This window comes from Zingiber officinale, chromosome 4B (genome assembly GCF_018446385.1).
Source record: "Zingiber officinale cultivar Zhangliang chromosome 4B, Zo_v1.1, whole genome shotgun sequence".
Lineage (NCBI taxonomy): Eukaryota > Viridiplantae > Streptophyta > Magnoliopsida > Zingiberales > Zingiberaceae > Zingiber > Zingiber officinale.
The window spans coordinates 93262316-93285864 of NC_055993.1; the positions used below are offsets into that span (position 1 = coordinate 93262316).

Sequence of the window (23549 nt, forward strand, 5' to 3'; positions counted from 1 at the left end):
CGCGCCTTGCTAGCTTCGCCTCGGAAGTACCTTCGTGAAGCTCCAGGAATTTTTCCCAGAGATCTTTCGCGGAGTCGTAGCTTCCAATCCGATTTACCTCCTGATGTGGTAGAACGCTGAGCAGGTGGAACTCAGCCTTTCCGTTGGCGACAAAATCGGCTTGCTCCTTCTTGCTCCACGTGTTTTCTTCTTTATCGTTTGGCACTGTAAAACCATATTTCATTGTAATAAGAATATCAAAATCTGTTTTAAAGAATACCTCCATTTTTCGCTTCCATGTAGTGAAATCTCCGTCGAACTTCGGGGGATGAATGTTCGCGCCGGCCATTGTTCTGATCTTTGTGCTTCAGATGGCGGTTAGTCCCTCTAAGACTGTTGGGCTCTGATACCACTTGTTGGTGCAGCGGGGACCGGGAAGAGGGGGTGAATTGCCTGCGATAAATATTATACCCTCCTTAAAGCTTTTCAACTCTTAAAATAAAGCAACAATAATAAAATTAATAGCAGAAATAAAAGGAGACAGAAATTAACCTGGTTACAACCAAGAGAGTTGCTAATCCAGGGCAGTAAGAAAAGCGCAGGAAGAAAACTCTTTTTCTGATGGCGGAGAAGCCTTTTACACTTTGACAGTACAGTTGTTGCTAAGAGAATGAGAGTACAAGAGTTGCTATTTCGTTCATATTCATTGTACTTAATAGCTACCCGAGACCTCCATTATATAGGGGTTCTAGAGCTTATCACATAACCTGAACCTTCGGGATCAGGTTTGACTCGAGAGGGATCGGTCGACCGATCCCCAGGTTCGGTACACCGAACATGCTGTACCTGCCCAATCTTCTGTCCAGGTGTAGTCTTTGAGGATCGAGCTTTGGTTCGGTCGACTGATCCTTATGTTCGGTTGATCGATCGGCCAACGGTCTCCAGCTGAGTTGGCCCGATCAATTTGCTCGACTAAGTCTCTGGATTAACTTCGGTTCGGTCGATCGATCAAGAGGTTCGGTCGACCGATCAGCTTTACCAACGGCCAGCTTCTGACGTGGCATTGGCGGTTGGCTGCTGATTGATAGGGGTTCAGTCGACTGATCAGGAGGTTCGGTCGACCGAACCATTGACAAGTCAACTTCCAGTTGACTTGCTCTAGTTAGGCTTCTTTGGGTGATTTCGGCCGTCCGGAATAGGACTCACCCAAACCCAGTTCCCGGCCTTCTCCTCGAGCAGTCTTCCGTCCCGACTTTACGTCCCTCGAACAACGCGCATGTTCTTCATGCCCACCGGGTGTACTCTTCCGCAGCTCTCTCATCCTTCGGACGCACCAAGCCCGTCGGCTCCTTCCCGTGCCGTCCTTCTCGCTAGCTGCGTCTTCCACTCGACTTCCTGCGCTCCTAAGCTCCTGCACACTTAGACACAGGGATCAAACACAAAGCAGGACCTAACCTATACTTGGTTGATCACATCAAAACTACCACGGGGTTCAACAATTAAAACTAATAACCATAATCATCCGATTGCTCAACTTATAAATAACTTAATCAATTAATCTATTAACTAAACCATTAATAAATTAGTTAATTAATGGATCTATTAATCAAATCATTATCATTAAACCCAAAGAATCCAAAGTTACTTAACCTCATTATTGATTAATCTATCAATTAATCTGTGAGATAGTTAATCAATGGTTAAATCGGCTTTAATTAAACTTAACCAAGTTCTTACACTAACCGACGACATTTTTTTCTCCGGAGGTGACTCGATCGTGGCCTATCTCACTCGTAGGGAGGCATGTACCAGCAATGATAGACGAAGGGGAAGCGGAGGGATGCAACGCCAGCGTCCGCCAGCCATGTGATAGGAGGTGTGGTGCCGACGGTTGGCCGAAGGGGTGCTTGGGAAAAGAGCAATGAGGAAACTTAGGTTTTTATTTAAAACCTTAGGTTAATAAATCTAATCAACTCCCACTTAAATAGAGTATTCCTAAACAAACTTTATATCTTATCCTGTATATCCATAAAGCATAAAAGAATAAATAAAAATCCAGAAAAAATCCCAATAAAATCCCTAAAATTCACATATACTCTTTTACGTTTATTTCTTTATTTATTATTAATTATTTTATCTATATTTTCATCTATAAATTCTATTAGATCAAATTTTAATCATTTTAGTCTTTTCCTCTTAATATTAAATATACATTTTTAACTATATTTAAATATATATATATTGAATATATTACATGAGAGCCTAGATCACTTTGGGCCAGAACAAGCACCTGTTCACGAACATTGTTGTAGATGAGGTCGAACGTCCACGTCAGCAACACTTTAGGCACGCGGACTAGTCTAGGCGCCCGGACGAGGATAAAATTTTATCTTATAGCCATTGTAGAGCCATTGCGTAGAAGATAAAGTGCACCACTGGGCGCTCAGACCCACTCAAGCACTCGAAGCTGCCATGTCAGCTAACGGTCAAATCTGACCAGAGGTCTATAAAAGGAGAGCTTGTTCTCCTGTTTGAGGACACAACACTTTCTGTACTTTAATTTCATTATGTTTTTTGTATTTACTAGTTGTGCTTTCCAATGTTGTACGGGTCGTCTCCTCCTCCGAGTTTGCTCGAAGAAGGAGATTTTGCTAGTCCTCACATTGTCATGGATTAACTACCTTCTCAGTTGGAAACTAAGTAAATCTTGGTAGTCTTTTATTCATTTATCCACATTTTTCTTTTTATTTATTAATCATTTATTTAACTCAAGTTGAAAGAATAAGAAGGCTATATTTATAATTTCAGGACAATTCTGTAATGACCCGCCTCCTACTGACTAGGCTGTGAGGTCGATCGCTACATTATGCTGTGCTAAATTACTATTGCGGAAATCTGGATTGATTAAAATTTTACTAAACTGATTACTGTAAAATCTGAACTTAATATTCTAGGTGTACCTAGGAGTTGTACACATGCTAGGGAGGATAATCTATGCCTCTCGGATGTCCTGCTAGCTGTAATCAGGCATTTCAATCGATCCATGAATCGATTGGGTTGTTGGATCGATCCAATGATCGATCCAACTTGATACTGGCACGGAGAAAAGCTCTGGATCGGTCGGCTGACCGATCCACAAGCCATCTTGCTTCTGTATGCGGCTGGATCGGTCTACCGACCGATCCAGGAGTACACTGATCGGTCGGTAGACTGATCCAGTGGCTCACTGATCGGTCGGCTGACCGATCAGTGAGCCTCTGTACTCACTGTTCGCATCTAGATCGGTCGGCTGACCGATCCATAACAGATGCTAACTCTCTGTTCGCGACTGGATCGGTCAGCTGACCGATCCAGTGGCACAACTCAACTCTGATCGATCCGTAGATCGATCGGAGTTTCTGATTTCGCACTGAAACTCTGATTTCAGCACTAGTTCGTGCCAAAACCTCACACAACAACTATACAATGCATGGAAAACATTCTAATATCCACTAACTAGCATTCTAACATGACATAGTGCAAGGTTTATTAATTCATAGCATTTAAACCACTAGAAATGCATAAAAGTGTCTTAAGAAAGGAAACTAAGTTCTTAATTTGCTAAACTTCCTAAGGATCTTCATTCCAGGTTCCTGCCACACACACCATCTCTGCATTGACCTCCAGCTTCTTCTGCTAGTCCATCTTTCCCTTACCTCTATCTGCAATATAAGGGAAATAGAATCTGTAAGCTTAAAGCTTAGTAAGAAACCAACTACCTCACTAAAACATGCAACGATGCAAACATGTTTTTAAAGAATGCTATTTAAAAACATGCACTGAATTTGTTAAAGCATGGCATACTGAAGTTACATGGCATAAATACTGAAACATGGCATGCATAATAAAATCTAAGCATGGAGCTATCTCATGGTATCAACTAGGAGAACTAAACTGAAACTGAAACTAAAACTGAGCTAAAACTATATTCACATAACCAGATTACGAGTTTGAAAGCTATTATCATAATAAGTGAAAATAGTAATCATGCTGCTGTTTGGGCCCGACAACTGTACTTGCTGTGCGCGCATCCCTAGCTATACCCGGGTTTGCAAGTCCCGCATTTAGTAGGGTCTACTAGGTTATCTAAACCTAGGGACCGACTATGGGAGCCCAGCCCAATGGATATCTAATCCTGTACAGTGCCCTAACTGAAAATAAAATACTGAATCATAGCTAATTAATTTATTTTGCTGTTTCTAAGTTATCTGAACCTAGAGCTAGGTTATCTAAACCTAGAGGCAATTGTGGGAGCCCACCCATTGGACCGTAGTCCCATGTAAGCTGAAACTAGACTAATATACTGATTTAAATGCTACTAATGCATTTAACTGAGCTGTTAAAAATATCTGAGGTAGTATTTAGCTACACTAATCATTTTGTCGAACACTTGGTGTGCTCCAACTCTCCCCTCTAATAGGGAGACCACCTCTAGGAACCCAACAATGTCTAGAGCCTCCAACTGAAGGAGAACAACGTGTCTGGCCCATCTAGAGGTGCTCAACTAGATCCCTAATCTGCGAGGAGGGTTTAAACACACCCTGGGTGTCGAAAAATCTGAATATAGCTAAACTAAAGGCATGCAATCAAACGAAAGCTACTTATACTGCAGGTGAGGGGTTTCTTACCTCGTACGCTAATTTCCTTACAATTCTATTCGTTAGAATTCGGGTGGAGACGACCCCTTCGACAATCTTCTCGCGTCTATGCGTTCCCCTCGCGAAGAAGAGCGTCCTCGTGCTGGAGTTGTCGCCGGAAGATGACCTTGGGGCCCTTGGGAGGGAACCCTAGGGTTGGCTTGTGGTTGGTGCCGAGAGAGAGAGGAGAGGGAGAGGTGGCGTCGGTGAGGGTTTTGGGAGGAGGAATCCCGATCAAAATAAAACCCCACTTAATAATTTCCTATTTATATTAAGTGGGTAATTCGGCCTAACTCTAATATAAATTTAATTGCCTCCCTTTCCTTTCAGCACGGCCCTGCTGGGTTCAACTGGTTACTAAAATTATCCGTAAACCATAGGTCTCGGGTTCAATTCCCGCTTAGGCCGTTTTCATTTTCTATTTGTTTTTGCTACTTCCGCTACTCTAAATATTCCGGAAAAATATCTAAAAATTCCAGAAAAATCATACAATATTTCTAATATAGTTTTGAGAATTTTCGGGCATTACAAATTCACTCTCTTATTGTCTGTTGGTGCAATATCCCTTAGGTCAAGATTGACCAAGTTGACTAAGCTTGAGTTGGCTCAAGTTTGAGTATTGATGTATGAGTTTCGATGTTTGACAATATATAGAGATTACGGCTGCAATTGTCCGCGTGTGTGGAGATTGAGTCAAGTAGGTCAAGGTTAACTAGATACTTGACTGAGAAAGTCCTAACTAGAGGTTAGGCAAGGATAAGTCCAACAGGAAGGTTGCACTACAAGAAAAACGCTCATAGATACCGGTGGAACTACAATAGTTTTAAGCTATTTTTGTGTCTTTTAGCATTTTAAACCGGTTTTTCAAAAAAATGGTGTCTATGAGCACATCTTTGTGCTCATAGACATCGATTTTTTTTAGTTCTTGTCTATGAGTGCCTTTTTCGGTAATAAACACCAATTTTAATGTCGCTTTTTAAAATCTGATGTCTATAAGTGCTATCTTGTCCTATCTACGAAGTCGTATTATAAAAATGCGGTTAAAAGTGATGCTAAATACCAAAAGCCAATTAATTTTCCCCAATACTTAGCAAAAAAATTTCACTTGGCAAAAACCCCCTGTCAAAAACCTAACCCCTCATCACGGCACTTCTTCGGCCGATGCTTCTCAGCTCTCCATCATACAGCACGAAGATCAGCGGTGCCTCCACCACTTTGCTCCTCACCATCGTCTGTCTAGCCATCTCTCTCAGCCTCATCTCCCTCTTCCCCTTCCTAGATCGACGCCCCTACCTCTCCCGATCGGGATTGACGCACGACGCCCCTACTGCTCTGTCCAACCACACAACATCTCCTCCACCTTCTCTGTTTGGGTGAGAAGAGGAGCCCTTCTTCGCATTATGGTAGTGCGTCCTTCATCCATCTTCGGTCCAACATTCACTGCACCGCTGGAGCTGAGTGAGTGAGTGTAATAGTTCTGCCTTCACCCTGTTTGTTTTATGAACTGCACACTCTGTAATAGTTCTTCCTTCGCTTTGGGTCATCCTATAAAACTGGTGGTTAATCGACTTGGTTGTTCTTAGCACTTGATTCTTTAGAAAGATATCTTCACTTGTCCTTGTGGTAGGATTAGGCAGGCTTGCTGTCATTACATAGGTCTTGTTCATTTTCTTCTACATTGCAGTCTTATGGTGGCTAGTCTGTTCATTTTAGTCTTGTTTTTATAATCTTTGAAGTTCATTTTTAGTCAAAAAAGAAGTTGCATTATTTTTTTCCCTTATGTTTCTTATCTGAATTTTTAATAACTAGTTAGCATGAGGCTTCATGTTTCTTATTTGATTGATTGTGTTGGCTAAGTTCAAACAGTGATAAATTTTTTTGAAGAATGTCTGCACAACTATAATGTGCATTAAGAATTTATGTTGTTTCTGCTGGGTAAGTAATCCACAACATGAATTTGTGCTGGCTAAGGAACCATGAAATTCCAAAATGTTGAAGAATATCTGAATTTATGCTGTGGTGTTATGACTATTTAATATTTGTCTGATTATCAGTATTTAATATTGTCTGTGTTGTGCTTCTAGTTTTGATGCACACATGTTTTTATCTCACAACTCGTCTTACATGGAGCCATTTGAAACAAAGTCACTTTTTTACTCTTCTTATTTAGATTTTGTCTGGTTTAGGAAGTGAGATTTTTCAATTCTTTTGATCTAGAACTTGCTTGTTGATATGCTGTCATACTAATTTAATTGTTAATTCTAGCAATATGTAATAGTATTTAGGATGGATCATTGTTGTAACTGTCTTGATATTTTTGATAGAATTTTGATTCATTAGTACAACAACATGGACAAAGCATGGATGTAAAAGGATAGATTATCACAGGAGTTTGAACTTGGACTGGAATTTTTCTTGCAATTTGCGCTACAACATGCTGCTAATCCTACTAGTATACCTTGTCCTTGTACAAAATGTGGTAACCTATGGAACAATAATATTAATAGCATAAGGGCACATGTGTACTGTAATGGTAGAGACTTAACATACAAAAAATGGATATGGCATGGGGAAGAATCTGTATTAGGGGATTTAAAGAAAGAGAATGATGCACCTGGAGAATGTGAAAACTATTCTGCTGCTAATAAACCTGTAGATATGGTACACGCTGCATATGAAAGTTCAAAGAATCCAAATCAATTTATAAAATTACTTGAGGATCGGATGTTGAGAAACCTCTGTATCCTGGGTGTACTAAATTTACAAAGTTATCTGTAATTGTGTAGTTATATAACTTGAAGGTGAAATACAGTTGGAGTGATAATAGTTTTAATGAACTACTTGTCTTGTTTGGAGAAATGCTTCCTGGTGATAATAAATTGCCTTTATCTTTATATGATGCAAAGAAAAACTTATGTGCAATGGGGATGACTTATAAGAAAATACATGCATGCCCTAATGATTTTGTCCTATACTAGGAGTCACTACAAGAAAAAAGCTAAACAACAACGCTTTTTTGGCGTTGTCGTATGTACTTAAAAAGTGATGTTGTAGATGGTGTTGTAGAAAGTCATATCAAAGACAACGCTTTAAAAGCGTTGTGGTTGGTCACAAAGACAACGCTTTTTAAGCGTTGTCTTTTCGTTCTTAAAAAGCGTTGTTATAGATGCTGTTGTAAAAATGCACATATCAAAGACAACGCTTTAAAAGCGTTGTGGTTGGTCACAAAGACAACGCTTTTTAAGCGTTGTCTATTCGTTCTTAAAAAGCGTTGTTAAAGATGCTGTTGTAAAAATGCACATATCAAAGACAACGCTTTAAAAGCGTTGTGGTTGGTCTCAAAGACGTTGTTTTTTAAGCGTTGTCTTTTATTACTTAAAAACGTTGTCTTTTTAAATTTATAAAAAATAGTATTTTTCTTAATTAAATAGCAAAATTATAAAAATACTCAAAATTTACATATAATTGAATATCCACAACCACAATCATTTTTATAATAAGACTATTTAACAAATAAATAAAACTTTATATTATACAAACAAAATGTATACATATTGATCCACAAATTAAATTTGTATCATACAAGTTATCCTTAACTTCATGACAATAATTTTTCAAACACACAAGTTTTACAAAACCTCATCATTGACTAACCGCTGTTGTTGGTGTCCATCGCATGGAATTGCTTCTTTAAGTCCAGCAATCTCTTCTTCTGAAAGGCTTTCAGCTATCACTCTTAGAGCCATCTTCTTCAACTTGTCATCAGCACACCTGGGGTTGTAGGCAATCAAGAAATTTTGTATGAAAACTTTCATACATGTAAATCTCGTACTAAATAATATGTCAATGTTATATATACATGTAATTCATACCGTAAGTGTGTTTATATCGTAACTGACAAGTTTTCTTTAGGGCCAACTTCTACTCAAGCTCTTTAAACACTGCATCAAAATAAAAAAATTGGCATTAGTTCTGTGCTAATCCCTGAAATTTAGATGCTGAGCTACATCAGAAAGAAATTATAAAAGATGTGAAGAGATAACAATGAACAAGAACTATCAGAACCTGATCTGTTTATGTCCATTAAAAACACAACATATCAGATTGAACAAAGAGCAGGTCCTTACCATTCAGAAGCTTCAAAGAAGTGATGCAAGCTCCAAAGAGATAAATCTCTGTGGCATTGCACAATAACCATGCGATATATAAGCTCGTCGACATACATAATTCACCCATAGACGGCAATTTCAATTTTCAATAAACTGAGGAGGAACACATTACAAAAGCAATGATCAATTCATAACTGGATATATAGTAGGATACATATTACCGGTGGATCTCCCTATCCGTTGCTTTCAAAAAAAAAATTGTGATCATTAAGCCTCGTGTGATATTGTGATATATATACAACATAAAATTTAAATCTTAAAAAATCAGAAATAATTCATTAAACCTTTTACACAGAAATTACGGAACAAGTAGAAGAGAAAGGGGCAGATTGATAAACCTGCCATGAGGAGAATTGGAGAAATCAAAGGAACTTTGGGAAACCCTCCGCTCCCTTCCTTGATTCTGATGCCTTTCGCATATGCAGTTCGATCTACACTGCCAAGCACGAATATTCTGCTCGATCTGTCCATAAAGATTCAAAAGAGAGAAACCAGAAACACAAAAGGGGTAGCTAGAAGCCCGGTTAGAGAAGTAGACAAAAGATGAAACAGAAAGGAACAAAGCAGGGGAGTAGAAAAGGAGTGCTGTAGATGGATATATTAACCAAGCATATTAATGTTTGACCTGTCTTTACAAGTTCTAAGCATATATATTAACCAAGCATATAACCTAAGAGGAATAAGTTACAAAATGCTACTTGATGTTTGACCTGTCTTTATTGGATTTTGCGGCCCCGGTCTTCTTGTAGCCGGGCACAATGTAATACTTGATGTTGACTCTACCTTTGCAGTTGTTTCGGCTTGAGGAGTGGCAAAGAATGGTGGAGTAGAGGATGGATTTCAGGTATTCATCCGTGCCATCGAGGAAATGACTCCAGTAGGTGACTAGCATGTTGACCAGGGCATGCTTGGAGAAGATGACTTGTTTCAGAAGCTTTTTAGATCAAAGATACGAAGTGCATTGTTATAAAACTAGATGCACGAACACTTGCTTATACGGTTCTTGAAATAAAATACATTCGTAACCGTCACTAGCCCAAGCTCAATAAGGAAAATTCACGGTAAATGTGCATAGTATACCTCAGATACTGCAGATGATAGGGAAGGCCGAAAGACAGTTTGACGCAAATATTGAGATTGCCCAAGCCAATCCATGGTACTAATCCTGACAGCTCCTCCAAATCGCACTGACTTGATTGTGTCCACCCATCCTTGTTCATCAGCTTGGAACCTTTGAAATGAAAGCTGCATTGGGTACATGGAAAAAACAACAAAAAGGGAGGATAAATGATAGCCACCAACCTAATTGTTCACAAATATCTGTATAAGTTATTAAGGGTGTTCATAGAAGTTGATCCTTTAGCCGTGTCTGTTAGATGGTCAAATCTAGGCGCCAACTCAAAAATGTTGGCGTCCAAGTGTTAGTGTTCAACTACTTCTGACAATGAAGTAGTAGCAGATAATCAAGAACACAAGAGAATCTGAAAGAGTCTATATTTCTTTCACTAGTAGCAGATAATGATTAGATTAGAAAGCAAAAGAACGCATACCACACCAGCTGCTCCTGCTGTTAAAGCCATAGGTGCAGTGACAGCGCTTAATCCAGATGAGCACATAACTGGAATCTGAACTGCTCGGGAAATGGAGTATGCAGCTACTAGCGTTGGTGTGGCCTACATTTTAAAGAGGAAAAATATCACATTTTTCATCACAAGTGTGCTAAGATTTCTTATTCGTACTGTTGTTACCTTCTCGATCAAACCAAGGACACCAGGTTTTGATGGACTTGAGTATTTCCCTCCTTCAGTTTGGATTATATCAGCACCTTCCTGTTCCAGCAACTCTGCTAGCTTCACCTTTTTAAATTGAACAAAAAACAACGAGAGATTGTGTTAGTGACAAATCTCAGTTTACGAGGAAATAAATGAGCTACCTGATCAGGGAGACTAAGCATGTGTGGCACGGTTACAGACAGTGTAATGGATGGAAGAATCCTTCTAGTTTCTCTAATGAGCTTTAGAATCTGACAATGGCACCATAGAATAGTGACGAGATAGAAATAGCTGAAAATACTCGAGGAACTGCAAGGAAAAGTACGATCATGATTCATATACCTGTTCAGGGGAAAACTGAATTCCCATCTCGTAGAAAGAATCATAATTTCCAATTTCCACCTGCATTTAGCACAAGGATTTTAATGTTTGGTATGACAGACAATCCGATCGAAACCAGTCAAGTTCATCGCATCCTAACCATTTGGGCACCTGCTCCCACTGCAGAAGGAAATGCCAAAGGGTCCATAGAGGAAACACAAATCTGCAAGAACAAGATCATCATAAGAAAGAAGAGCTGTGGAACTCTGAAAATGCGAGCTACTGAGGCAGCGAGCAATCTGCTTGAACAAGGTAATCATGCAGCGTTGGAACTCTGTCGTGAGCATCAATTACCAAATATTAAGATCACTGACAAACCAAATAATACCTTATTTTTAACAGCTATCTAGAGGATCTGGCTTTTTGACTTGAAGCTGGTTCAAAGAAGACAAATCAAATATACAAATACTAAGATGAAAGCATAATGAAGTAGTTAACTTTTTCTACTTTACCTGATTATAAGATCTACAGCTTCTTGCTCAGTATTTTGCTGCACGAGTAATTATTAGAAAAACAAACCCAATAGTGGAACAAAAGCTAGATAAAGAAACTAGATAATTTACACTGACAGAACTTTACAGAATAACATATAATACAGTACTTTGTACTTGCATATTAATCTAGAAAACATCCTTTCACCTAAGTGACAATTTTTCCAAAACATCATCATTCACAAAACATCATCATACTTTCAAAGGAGAAGTAATTTACCATGAAACCATACTACCAGACTGTTTGGAATAAGTAATATCAACTTTTAATTTGTATATCATATATAGTTGAAGAAAATACTTTCGTTTAATGGCCTAAATTCAACACAAATTGACAAAGAAAAGTGTTTTTTTTTGTTAATGCAAATATATTTAACCTCCAGCCTTTTCTTTGATATCGTTCGCTGTGGCCCAAGAAAGTTCCGGCGACTGCTTAATTACTTTACTCTTTTTTTGTATATATGAACATTTCTGAATTGGATTAGTTTCCATATGATCAATCTCTAAATTACTAAACTGCTGCTAAACAGCATTTAAGCTTTGTTCCTTTCTTCTAACGCTAATATTCGTCGATATTGAGATAGTTTATTTGAATAGCCCAGGTACAGTTAAATCTTATACAGAGCTTAGTTGGTTAACCAGTAAATTATTAACCAGCCGCCGCACTAACGATTCATGATCTTAGCAACTGTGTAAATAAGACCCTGGAAATCCTACAGCCCGAGTGAACCCAATCGGATTGTCGTAGCAAACACCCTTCACAACAACAGAGGCCCCTTGAGCCCCGACCTTCTCTACCCAAGTGGCCATAGCAATTCCAAAGCGACGAGTAACCTTAGTCGAGCAAGCAGTCTGGAACACCAACCACTGACATATCCTAATAAAAAATCAATTACAACAAGGTTAAACACAGAGAGCGACGTCAAGTTAACGATCAGATAACACCAATAATCCAGATGGATGGTTGTCACAAATTAAAACATCATCATTCACAAAACAGAAGTAGTACTACCAGACGACACGGCATCGAACGAACTCGGAGCAAAGGAACTGCCACTTCCAAAGGAGAAAGGAGAGGTCGAAATGCTGGTGATGGCAGGAGAGGAGGTAGCGGTAGCAGAAGAAGAGAATAGAGGGGACGCAGAGGAGGAGGCAGGAAACGGGGATACGAAGGATGGAGCTGGAGCAGACGTCGTCGGCACAGAAAAGGCGGGGGGAGATGAGGACGTAGCAAACGAAGGCACCGAAGGTGCGGCACTAGCTGACGAAGCAAACAGTGTCTGAGCCGAGGACAAGGCCGGCGCCGGCGCCGGAGGGGAAGCGGAAGTACCAAACAACGGAGAGGCAGCAGTGGAAGACGAACCGAAGCCGAAGTTGGGAGTCGAAGCCCCCAATCCAAAACCAAAATTAGGGCTTGAGGAAGCGGAAGGTGCGGCGGATGCTGAGGGAAAAGGGATGGGTTTGGGAGAAGAGACCGCCTGCGAGGAAAAGAGACCGAAGCCGTGGAAGACGAACCGAAGCCGAAGTTGGGAGTCGAAGCCCCCAATCCAAAACCAAAATTAGGGCTTGAGGAAGCGGAAGGTGCGGCGGATGCTGAGGGAAAAGGGATGGGTTTGGGAGAAGAGACCGCCTGCGAGGAAAAGAGACCGGGGGTAGTAGAGGCGGAGGATGGAGCAGATGGCGAGAAAAGACTAGAGGTAGTAGAGGCGGAGGATGGAGCAGATGGCGGGAAAAGACTGAAGGTAGAAGCGGCGGAAGATGGAGCAGACGTCGAGAAAAGACTGGAGGTAGAAAAGGCTGAGGATGCGGCCGATGAGGAGCCAAAGGTTGAGAGGCCGAAGAGAGATGGGGAGGAACCGGCGGAGGAAGAAGCGCCTAGGGAGAAACCAGTGGCGGAAGATGAGGCGGCGCCAGCGGCGGTGGGAGCGAAGGAGAAGGGGGAGGCGGAGGAGAGGGAGAAAGAGGAGGAAGCGGAAGAGACTGAGGGTTTGGGTCAACTTGGAGGAGTTGGGCCGGCGTGAGGAGTTTTGCGTGAGGAGTTTGGGTCGAGATTAGGGTTCAGAGGAGATCACGCGGCAAGGAGAGGAGAAGGCGCTCGTGGAGAGGAGTGGAGAGGAGAAGGCACTCGTGGAGAGGAGAAGGAGAGGAGAAGGCACTCGTGGAGAGGAGTGGAGAGGAGAACTCGTGGAGAGGAGTGGTGAGGAGAAGGCGCGCGCGCGTTGAGGGTTTAGAGTTTAGCAAAGCGAGGGCTGCGAATTTATTTTAAGTGAGTTTAGGGGAAACATACACAACACTTTAAAAAACGTTTTTTAAAAAAATGTTGTCTTTGACCATAAACAACAACACTAAAGACAACACTTCATTAAAAACCGTTGTCTTTAGTAAAAAGTAAATACCATAGACAACGCTTTTCACTAAAAGCGTTGTAAAACAAAGAACGACAACGTTTTTATTAAAAAGCGTTGTCTATTGGGTGTTGTTGAATGCAAAAATTCTTGTAGTGAGTATGAGGATTTTACCGAATGTCCTACTTGTGGGATGTCAAGGTGGATGTTGGCCAACAATACTAGGATAATTGAAGGAGCCCCTGCAAAGATTTTATGTTACTTTCTTCCTATTCCTAGATTTCAAAGAATGTTTCGGAGCAAGGAAATATCTAAGGAGTTAACTAGGCATGCTAATAAAAGAGTATGTGATGCCTATATGTGACATCCAGCTGATGCACCTTGTTGGAGACTTGTGGATCATAATTGACCAGATTTTGCTTCTGAGACGAGAAATCTAAGATTGTCCATAGCAGCTGATGGGATCAATCCTCGTAGTTTGATGAGTTATTCATATAGTTGTTGGTCGGTTATAATGATCACCTATAATCTTCCTCCATGGTTGTGTATGAAGATAAAAATATATGATGCTCACATTGTTGATTTCTGGTCCTAAACAACCGAGAAATGATATTGATGTGTACTTGGTGCCTTTGATTGATGATTTAAAAGAATTATGGGAAGTTGGTGTTGAAGCATATGATGCCCACCGAGAAGAAAGATTCTTGCTTAGAGTTGTCCTGTTGTGGACAATTAATGATTTTCCAGCATATGGAAATCTGGCAAGATGCACTATAAAAGGATATCAAGCATGTCCTATTTGTGCTGAGAAAACTTGTGCAAAAAGGTTGAAGCACCGTAAAAAAATGGCATTTATAGGCCATAGACGATTTCTTCGTAAAGATCATCCTTATCGAAGGTAGAAGAAGGCATTTGATGGGACACAAGTCTTTACTACGGCCCTAAAACCACTAAGAGGCGATGAAGTTATAAAAAGCATTGAAGGAATTATATGTCGATGGGGAAAATGAGAGCAAATCTTCAATCAAAGAAAAATGATGGTCATTCTAGTTGGAAAAATAAATTGATATTCTTTGAACTTGAGTATTGGAAAGATCTTCATGTTTGACATGTTCTTGATGTGTTGCACGTAGAGAAAAATGTGTACGAAAGTCTGATTGGTACATTACTTGACATGAAAGGAAAAACAAAGGATGGAATTGCAGCAAGAAACGACCTAGTGGAGATGAAAACTAGGGGAGAATTAGCGCCACAAAAAGGGGAGAAGAGGATACTTTTTCCCCCAGCATGTTATACATTAAGAAAGGATGAGAAAAGAAAACTTTATAATTCATTGTTCGGAATTAAAGTTCCCACGGGTTACTCTTCCAACATCAAAAACCTTGTCTCAATGAAGGACCTAAAATTGGTTGGTCTTAAATCACATGACTGTCACACCTCAATGCAACAGTTGCTTCCGGTTGCCATCCGTGGTGTTCTGCCCAAGCATGTTAGAAATGCTATCACAAGGTTTTATTCTTCAATGTGTTATGTAACTAAGTGATAGATGCCTCGAAATTGGATAATGTACAAACAGAAATTGTGACGATGTTGTGTTTGTTTAGAAAGTATTTTCCACCTTCATTTTTTGATATAATGGTTCACTTAACAGTTCATCTCGTGCGTGAGGTCAAGTTGTGTGGACCAATTTGGTATAGATGGATGTTTCCATTTGAAAGATACATGAGAACATTGAAAGGTTATGTGCGGAATAGAAATCGGCCAAAAGTATGCATGGTTGAATATTATATTGCTGAAGAAGCTATAGAATTTTGCTCAAAATTTCTGTCTAATATGCACATGATAGGGCTTCCATCAAAGCATCGTGAAACAGTACTCATTAAGTTCTTGTCATGTGCCAAGGTGCACTTATGTTTTCACGAGGAGTGGGAACAAGCACATCGTTATGTATTGGAAAATGACACTAAGGTTGATCCTTACATTGGGTAAACCTTCTAGTTCAGTAATAATCTCATGAAATTGTTAAAAAAAAATATATCCTATTAATTTCTTCATATTTTTTTCATTAGGGAACATATGACACACTTGAAGCAAAAATTTCCTATTAAAGGTGCAAAGTGGTTACAAGATAAGCACCATCGAAGTTTTATTTCTTGGTTAAGTACCATAAATATTAGCATGTTTATTATTGAACACACAAACTTTACGAAATTTAAAAATTTAACCCCTTATGATGAATTATAGGTTACAAATACAGCATCCTCTTCCTCCAATCAATTATCTGAAAAAGTGAAGCTTTTGGCGCATGGACCTAGCAAGCAAGTGATAAAATTGTCACGCCCCAGGTAATCCCTGTCAGAAGAAATTTCGACAGCATCTCCCCTATACGGGTGACAATCTGAGACTTTGCTGCAAAGTCCTCTGGGCCACATATACCTCGTCCAACACGGCCGGAATAATAATAATAAAATACAACTAAACAACCACGCAATTTATATATTTCAGCCTCTAGCTGACACAACCACGCAGTTTATATTTGAAAACCACCTACTCCACTACACAACGGAAAATACAAAACACAACAGAGAAAACAACGCAGTAGAAAAACAGATGCGGTAAACCAGAAGTCGATAAAATTCTCGAGTACAATCGAACATCACAAGTATATAATCAAGGAATTAAACACAAACAAGGAACCCAAGTCCGTAAACCAAAAATTGTCACGACACGGAGTGATGGGGGACTAGCGACTGGAACCTCCCGACAGCATCAACCTGAAATGGTAATATCAACGGGGTGAGTCAACTTCTTAGCGGATACCAAGTTGACATGCATAGTAAGATATAACAACTAGTAATAAATATGAGTACAGCCTCCTGGATATATATATAAAGGAACAATGCAAAATTGAAATAAAAGGAAGAAACTGTACTAACCAGGACCTGGGTATAAGGTAAACAAGGTCGTCAGACCGAAGAGTATCATGATCCTATATGCATGTCAATCATATGCATCTACCAAATATGCAGCAATTAAAGTGCAACAAACACAAGCAATAAATGCAATCATGCATATGATGCCAATGACATGGTCACCCCTGACGTCAGTCAGCCATCTCACACACGATGGTGAGACCGAGTGGGTAGGGTTATGACAATCATGCACTCTGCCATCACTGCTCCTGATGAGTGACTGAGTGGACGGGATGCTGTCAGAGTACACCTATCCTCCTACCCCAAATCATAAGTGGGGGAGCTCAATGCTCTCATCTCCCTGAGCCAGTCCAGAGGAGGGATCCCTGCCGGCTACCACGCTGCGTCACACTACCCATGAGCGGACCAATAGAGCAAATATGTCTGTCAGCTATCACGCTGCATCACCACTACCCATGAGTGGACCAACGGAGCCTAACAGAGCATAAATGCCACACACCCTGCCTGATATACCACTAACCCATGAGTGGTTGTGTGTGCAGATCCATGTAACTGGCGATGTGCTCAATAATAATGGAGTTTCCAATCTCTCAGCATGCAATCATGCGAGATGGTCCATGACACTAAGTATGAAGATCCTGACCATATCTACCTCCATAAAACACGTACCAAAATACGTGGATCAAATAATATGATCTAGGTACACAGGTCAGGTATGGTATCTAACGAGTATGGTATATCATAAGGCATGACATGTCACTACCTCTATAACATAAAGAATAAAAGGGGCATGAATGCTAAACAGGTAACAAATAAAATAGACTCGGAAAGAAATAGTGACATACCAATGCAAATATAAACATAATTATTACTACTTGTTAAAAATCTACTAAGCATATCAACATGACATATCAAAAGAGATAAGTCTGGGTACCCACTATTGGCTCTACTCGGAATTCCATTCTGTTTCCCCTATACAAAAATTTGTACAAGCACAGAACTTTTTCTAGGAACCCATGTGCTTTTCAGAAGTTAAACTTGGATTGCAAACGAAACTTAACATTATTAATCTAAGTTCAACCCATGTGTTCATCAAAAGTTAAACCATATTACAGAAGTTGATTAAATATCTATTTTAAGGATTGACTTCCAGGTCGTTGGCGAGGCACTCGGCCTTCTTGGGTATGGGATCATCCACCACTTCCTAGTCAAAGCCTTTAAAAGAAATTGAATATTTAAACTCCTTACAGTAAACCCTAGGTTAAACTAAAGAGACTTCAATCAAAGCACAAGATCGCTAGCCTCTTGTGTTGGTACTTTAGGATCCATACAAAGGAAAAATAAACTAGTAAATAGTGGAAACAATTAACTAGTTATACCTTTCTTTGTATCTTAAAAACCTCTTGATCTTCTGCTATATTCCTCTCCTCCTCTTGGATGTCATGTGTGTGATGATTTACCAAGACGCAAAAACCACCCAAGTCCTTCTTTCTTCCAAGACTTTCGGCCACCAAGGGATCAAAGCTAGGAACACTACCTCTTGTTCTTCTTTCTTCCTTGCAACCCGCCGGCCACAAGATGGTTGAAGCCTCTTGATGTTGTCGGCCTTAGGTGAGAAAACAAGGGGAGAATAAGAATATGAGGGGGTCGGCCACAAGGAGAATAGAAGAGAAATAGAAATTGTGTAGATGATTATTTTCTCTAATGCACCATCTATCCGCTTTTATAATCCCTAGTAATGGCTTAAAAGGAAAGATTTTAACAACAATTAAAATCTCTTTTTCAAATTTTCTATTGTGCATGGCTACAAAAGGAAAGTTTTAAAATTGAAAATCCCTCTTTTAAACATTGTAGATGGCTACAAAAAGGAAAACTTTTTAAAATTAAAACCTCTATTTTAAATCATGGTTAAAAAAAAGAAAAGTTTTAACAAAAATAAAATTTCTCTTTTAAACCATTGTAGATGGCTACAAAAGGAAGGATTTTTTTTAAAATTTAAAACTCTATTTTAAAACCATGTAGATGGCTTCAAAAAGAAAAGTTTTTTATAATTTAAAATCTCTCTTTTAAAACATTGTAGATGGCTACAAAAAGAAAAATTTTAAAAATTAAAAATTCACTTTTAAACCCATCTTGGCCGACCCCTTTCTTGGGCACTAAGAAAGGGGTGGTCGGCCCCTTGCTTGGCCACCAAGCAAGGATGTGGCCAGCCATAAGGATGACTTGGGTGGATGTGAGGCCTTATACATAGAGGCTACAACAGGGACCTAGAGGAGGAATTGGTTTTGGCCTCTTGATGAGCTTGAGCTTCCTATGTTCGACTCGAACACCCAACTCAAGTTCATCAATAATAACTCATACCACTAAAGAGTTATTATTGAACTACCGCACCAATCACATATTACATTATGGGCTCCTTCTTATCATGAGTGCGTTAATCTCCCTGTGTTTAAGATATCGAATGTCCATTAATTAAATGAGTTACTGACAACTCACTTAATTAACATCTAGCTCCAAGAGTAGTACCACACAACTTCATTGTCAAGTCGGAACTAAGTCCACCTGTAGGGTTTACATGACAATCCTTATGAGCTCCTCAAGGGGACATCATCATCCTAATAAATAGGACATAGTTTCCTTCTATAATCAACAACACACTATATAAATAATATTATTTTCCAACTTATCAGGCCTATTGATTTAACCAATAAATCTCACCCTTTGATAAATTAAAGAAATAAATACTAAGTACATGTTCTTGTTATTATATCGGGATTAAGAGTACGAACATCCATAATAACAGAGGTTCTATTCTTTTATACAGTCGGTGTAAATGGAACAACCTCAAATGGTCCTACTCTATACATACATAGTGTACTAGTGTAATTTTATAGTCAAGATAAACTAGTACCAAATCACATTACAACAATTCCAATGGTTTGTCCCAATCCATCTTGGTTGTGAGCTTCCATTTATAATTTATTAGGAACTGATAACATTATCTTATGTGTGACACCACACACCATGTTATCTACAATATAAATTAAATAGGCAACTGCATTTAACTAAATGTAGACATTTGACCAATGTGATTTTCATTTCAAAATAAATGTTTATACAAAAAGCTAGGCTTTTAGTATACATTCTAGCAATCTCCCACTTATACTAAAAGACTATGCTGTCATTTATGCTGCCATACATCTAATCCCCATCCCCTCAACATGTCCATCAAAAGCTCTCAGCGGAAGGGCCTTAGTGAAAGGATCTTCCAGGTTATCTTCTGATGCAATCTTGGCAACAACAACTTCTCCTCGCTTTACGATGTCTCATATCAGGTGGTACTAGCGCTCAATGTGTTTACTTACCTTATGGGCTCGTGGTTCCTTCGAATTTGCTACTGCACCACTATTATCACAATAAATTATGATAATTTTAGGCAAACCAAGAATCACATCTAAGTCCATCAAGATGTTTCTGAGTCATACAGCTTCTTTGGCTGCCTTAGAGGCTGCCACATACTCAGCTTCCATGGTGGAGTCTGAAACGTATTTCTACTTAACACTCCTCCATGCTATGGCTCCACCTCCCAAAGTAAACATATACCCTGAGGTTGACTTACTATTGTCCCTATCTGATTGGAAGTCTGAATCTGTGTAACCCACAGGGAGAAAATCATCTGCATGGTAAACTAGCATATAATCTCTAGTCCTTTTCAGGTACTTCAATATATGCTTTACGGCAGTCCAATGTCCTTGTCCTGGATTACTTTGATATCTGCTAACCATGCCCACGGTAAAACAGATATCCGGTCTCGTACATAGCATCGCACACATTAGGCTTCCTACAGCCGAAGCATAAGGAACTGCCTTCATCTCCTCTATCTCCTTTGATGTTTTAGGACATATCTCTTTGAATAAAGGTACTCCATGCTGAAAAGGTAGAAAGCCTTTCTTGGAGTTTTGCATGCTAAAATGGGTTAGGATAGTATCGATGTATGAAACTTGGGATAAGCACAACATTCTTTTCTTGCGATCCCTTATTACTTTGATCCCAAAAATATGTCCACATTCTCCCAAGTCCTTCATATCAAATTGCTTGGACAACCATACCCTTACGTCTGACAACACTTTGACATTATTGTCAATGAGCAAAATATCATCTACGTATAGTACAAGAAATACCACCACGTTTCCGTCACTCTTCTTGTCTACACAAGACTCATCCGGACACTGAATAAATCCATAAGACTGGATCACTTCATTAAATCAGATATTCCAAGATCTCGAAGCTTGCTTCAGTCCATAGATAGACCAATTGAGCTTACATACAAGAAGTTCTTTGCCCTTCGCAATGAATCCCTCTGGTTGCTTCATATGGATATTTTTTTCAAGACTTCCATTAAGGAAAGTTGTCTTGACATCCATTTGTCAAATCTCATAATCCATATGAGCGGCAATAGATAAAAGAATCAGGATAGACTTAAGCATGGCTACCGGTGAAAAGGTTTCCTCATAATCGATTCTCTCTTTCTGAGTATACCCTTTTGGAACAAGTCTTGCTTTGAAGGTTTCCACCTTCCCGTCTATCCCTCTTTTTCTTTTGTAGACTCATTTACATCCAATGGCTTTTGTACCATTTGGTGGTTCTACAAGCTCCCAGACCTGATTAGAGTACATAGATTTTATTTCAGAGTTCATTGCACTTTGCCAAGATGCTGTATCTTTATCTTGGAGTGCTTCATCATCTGTCCAGGGATCAGGTTCATGTTCACCAGGGATTAAGTCCAAAAATTCTCCCAAAAACATGTATCTATCAGGTTGCCTAACAATCCTCCCACTACGATAAGACACTACTTATAATTGTGCATCATTTGTGACACGTGTTGCAGTTTCTTATGGTATCTCATCTTGTACCGTTGGTACTAAAGTAGGCGTGTCTTCTCTTATTTCCTCAAGAATAATTTTACTCATAGGCTTGTGGTTTATTACATAGTCCTTTTCTAAAAATCCGGCATTGGTGCAAATAATGACCTTCTGATCTTTAGGACTATAAAATAAATCACCTTTCATTCCTTAAGGATAACCCACAAACAAGTGAATTGTTGGTGCAGTAAGCATCCGACGATCGAACCTCAGTTTTGATAATGGCAAAGGGATTCAAAGTTAAGATTCCTTGTTATCTAACGTGGTTAAATAAGGTTTCAGGAAAGTCCTAACTACGGTTAGGCAGGGGAAAATCCTAAGGGGGAGTAACCTTAGGTCCTAGGGGGCGGTAACCCTAGGTGGAGGAAAACCCTAAGGGGCGGCAACCTTAGGTCCTAGGGGGCGGTAACCCTAGGTGGAGGAAAACCCTAAGGGGCGGCAACCTTAGGTCCTAGGGGGTGGTAACCCTAGGTGGAGGAAAACCCTAAGGGGCGGCAACCTTACGTCCTAGGGGGTGGTAACCCTAGGTGGAGAAAAATCCTAGGGGGCGGTAACCCTAGGTCCTAGGGGGTGGTAACCCTAGGCAGAAAGTCCAGTCGGTCTGGAGGACCGGACTGACATTAGGTAAATCTCCTCAGTGGAATAGGTGAGGACGCGTTCCCCGTAGAGGGAACAGTAGGCGTCGGGTCGACCTAGGGTTTCCGGTTGGAAACCCGAAGTCAGACTCGGACAGTCTGGAGACTGTCATTATCACTTCTATTATACTTTATGTGCTAACTTTGTGTTGCAGGGTATATTTGGAATTAATGTATCTTGCAGGGACCAAACTGCAAAGATTAACCTCGGATGAACAGTGTCCGAGGCACCTCCATGGAGCTTGGAGGCGCCTCGGGTGCAAAACCTGAGCTGGCTGCGAAGCAAGCTTCAAGGTGCCTTGGAGAGGTTGAAGGCGCCTTGAACAAGTTGCTAAAGACGCCTTGGAGAGGTTGAAGGCGCCTTGAACAAGATAAACTTCGACCAGGTCAGTTCTGATCCATGCGGGTGACGCAACCAGCCTGGAGGCGCCTTGGAGGGGTTTAAGGCGCCTTGAACACCCTTTAAAAGAGGGGTTCGAGCAGCAGCAATATACAAAGAATTTACAAGCTTTCCTTCTACTGTGTGCTGCTCAAGAGTCGATTCTAAAGTGTTGTTGCAGTCGCCGATGACCCGAAGCTTCATTTATTATTATTCTGTTGTCGGTATTATTTCAATTTCAGTTATACTTATTTCTACTTGTACTGATTCACGATATTTTAGTTGTTTCCCATGGAAAGCGATCAAGGATCGCGGGCCTTCGAGTAGGAGTCAATCTAGGCTCCGAACGAAGTAAACGACCGTGTTCTTCTGTGTTTGTTTCCTTTTTATTCCGCTGCTTTAATTACTCGACGAACGTTTTACGATTCCGATAATCGAACAAAATAGCCGCGAGCGCTATTCACCCCCCCCCTCTAGCGCATCTCGATCCAATACGAACTTCTGTACGTCATTCCAACTTATCAGCGTCTCCCTTCAGCACATGTGATGGACTACCCCAAATCTGAATATGTTTCAGACTAGGCTTACGCCCATTCCATAATTCTGTGGGAGTAGAGGTTACTGACTTAGAAGATACCAAGTTCAGAATGTATACTGTCGTTTCCAGAGCATATCCCCAAAATAAATTTGGTAATTCTGAATAACTCATCATTGATCTAATCATTTTCATAAGAGTCATATTCTTTCGTTCTACCACACCATTCTGTTGGGGTGTACCAGGTGCAGATAGTTGGGATTGAATCCCGACCTCTGATGAGTAACTCCTAAACTCTCCTAAGAGGTACTCACCACCACGATCAGACCATA

The 23549-nt window shown here is 40.1% G+C and overlaps 3 protein-coding genes across 3 annotated transcripts in view; 1 reads left to right on the top strand and 2 right to left on the bottom strand.

Moving 5' to 3' along the window:
* LOC121978393 (phenylacetaldehyde reductase-like) overlaps positions 1-5884 on the bottom strand; it is a 59028-nt gene extending 53144 nt beyond the window's left edge. Inside the window, exon 1 of the mRNA XM_042530745.1 lies at positions 5791-5884. Coding sequence (XP_042386679.1) covers positions 5791-5884 — 94 coding nt within the window. The remainder of the gene's footprint in view (positions 1-5790) is intronic.
* Positions 5885-10329: 4445 nt separating this feature from the next.
* LOC121978395 (uncharacterized protein ycf23-like) lies at positions 10330-12278 on the bottom strand. Its single transcript, XM_042530746.1, has 6 exons — positions 12186-12278; positions 11078-11140; positions 10939-10998; positions 10758-10847; positions 10573-10680; positions 10330-10497 (listed from the first exon to the last, which is right to left on the bottom strand). The coding sequence occupies exons 1-6, from the start codon at positions 12276-12278 to the stop codon at positions 10330-10332; spliced, it is 582 nt and encodes a 193-aa protein (XP_042386680.1).
* A 195-nt stretch (positions 12279-12473) lies between these two features.
* LOC121978396 (brain acid soluble protein 1-like) lies at positions 12474-13489 on the top strand. Its single transcript, XM_042530747.1, has 2 exons — positions 12474-12874; positions 13027-13489. Exon 2 carries the CDS (start codon positions 13076-13078, stop codon positions 13487-13489), a length of 414 nt encoding a protein of 137 aa, XP_042386681.1. The 5' UTR covers positions 12474-12874; positions 13027-13075.
* The last annotated feature ends 10060 nt before the right edge of the window (positions 13490-23549 follow it).

Bases quoted from the DNA above. Each gene is read 5' to 3' on its own strand.
- LOC121978396 (XM_042530747.1), top strand. From the start codon at position 13,076: ATGGGTTTGGGAGAAGAGACCGCCTGCGAGGAAAAGAGACCGGGGGTA.
- LOC121978395 (XM_042530746.1), bottom strand. From the start codon at position 12,278: ATGGCCACTTGGGTAGAGAAGGTCGGGGCTCAAGGGGCCTCTGTTGTT. The intron at 10,848-10,938 runs GTATATGAATCA...TGCCATTGTCAG, and splicing joins TTCAGTTTTCCCCTGAACAG to ATTCTAAAGCTCATTAGAGA. The intron at 10,498-10,572 runs GTAACAACAGTA...TTTAAAATGTAG, and splicing joins TCCTTGGTTTGATCGAGAAG to GCCACACCAACGCTAGTAGC.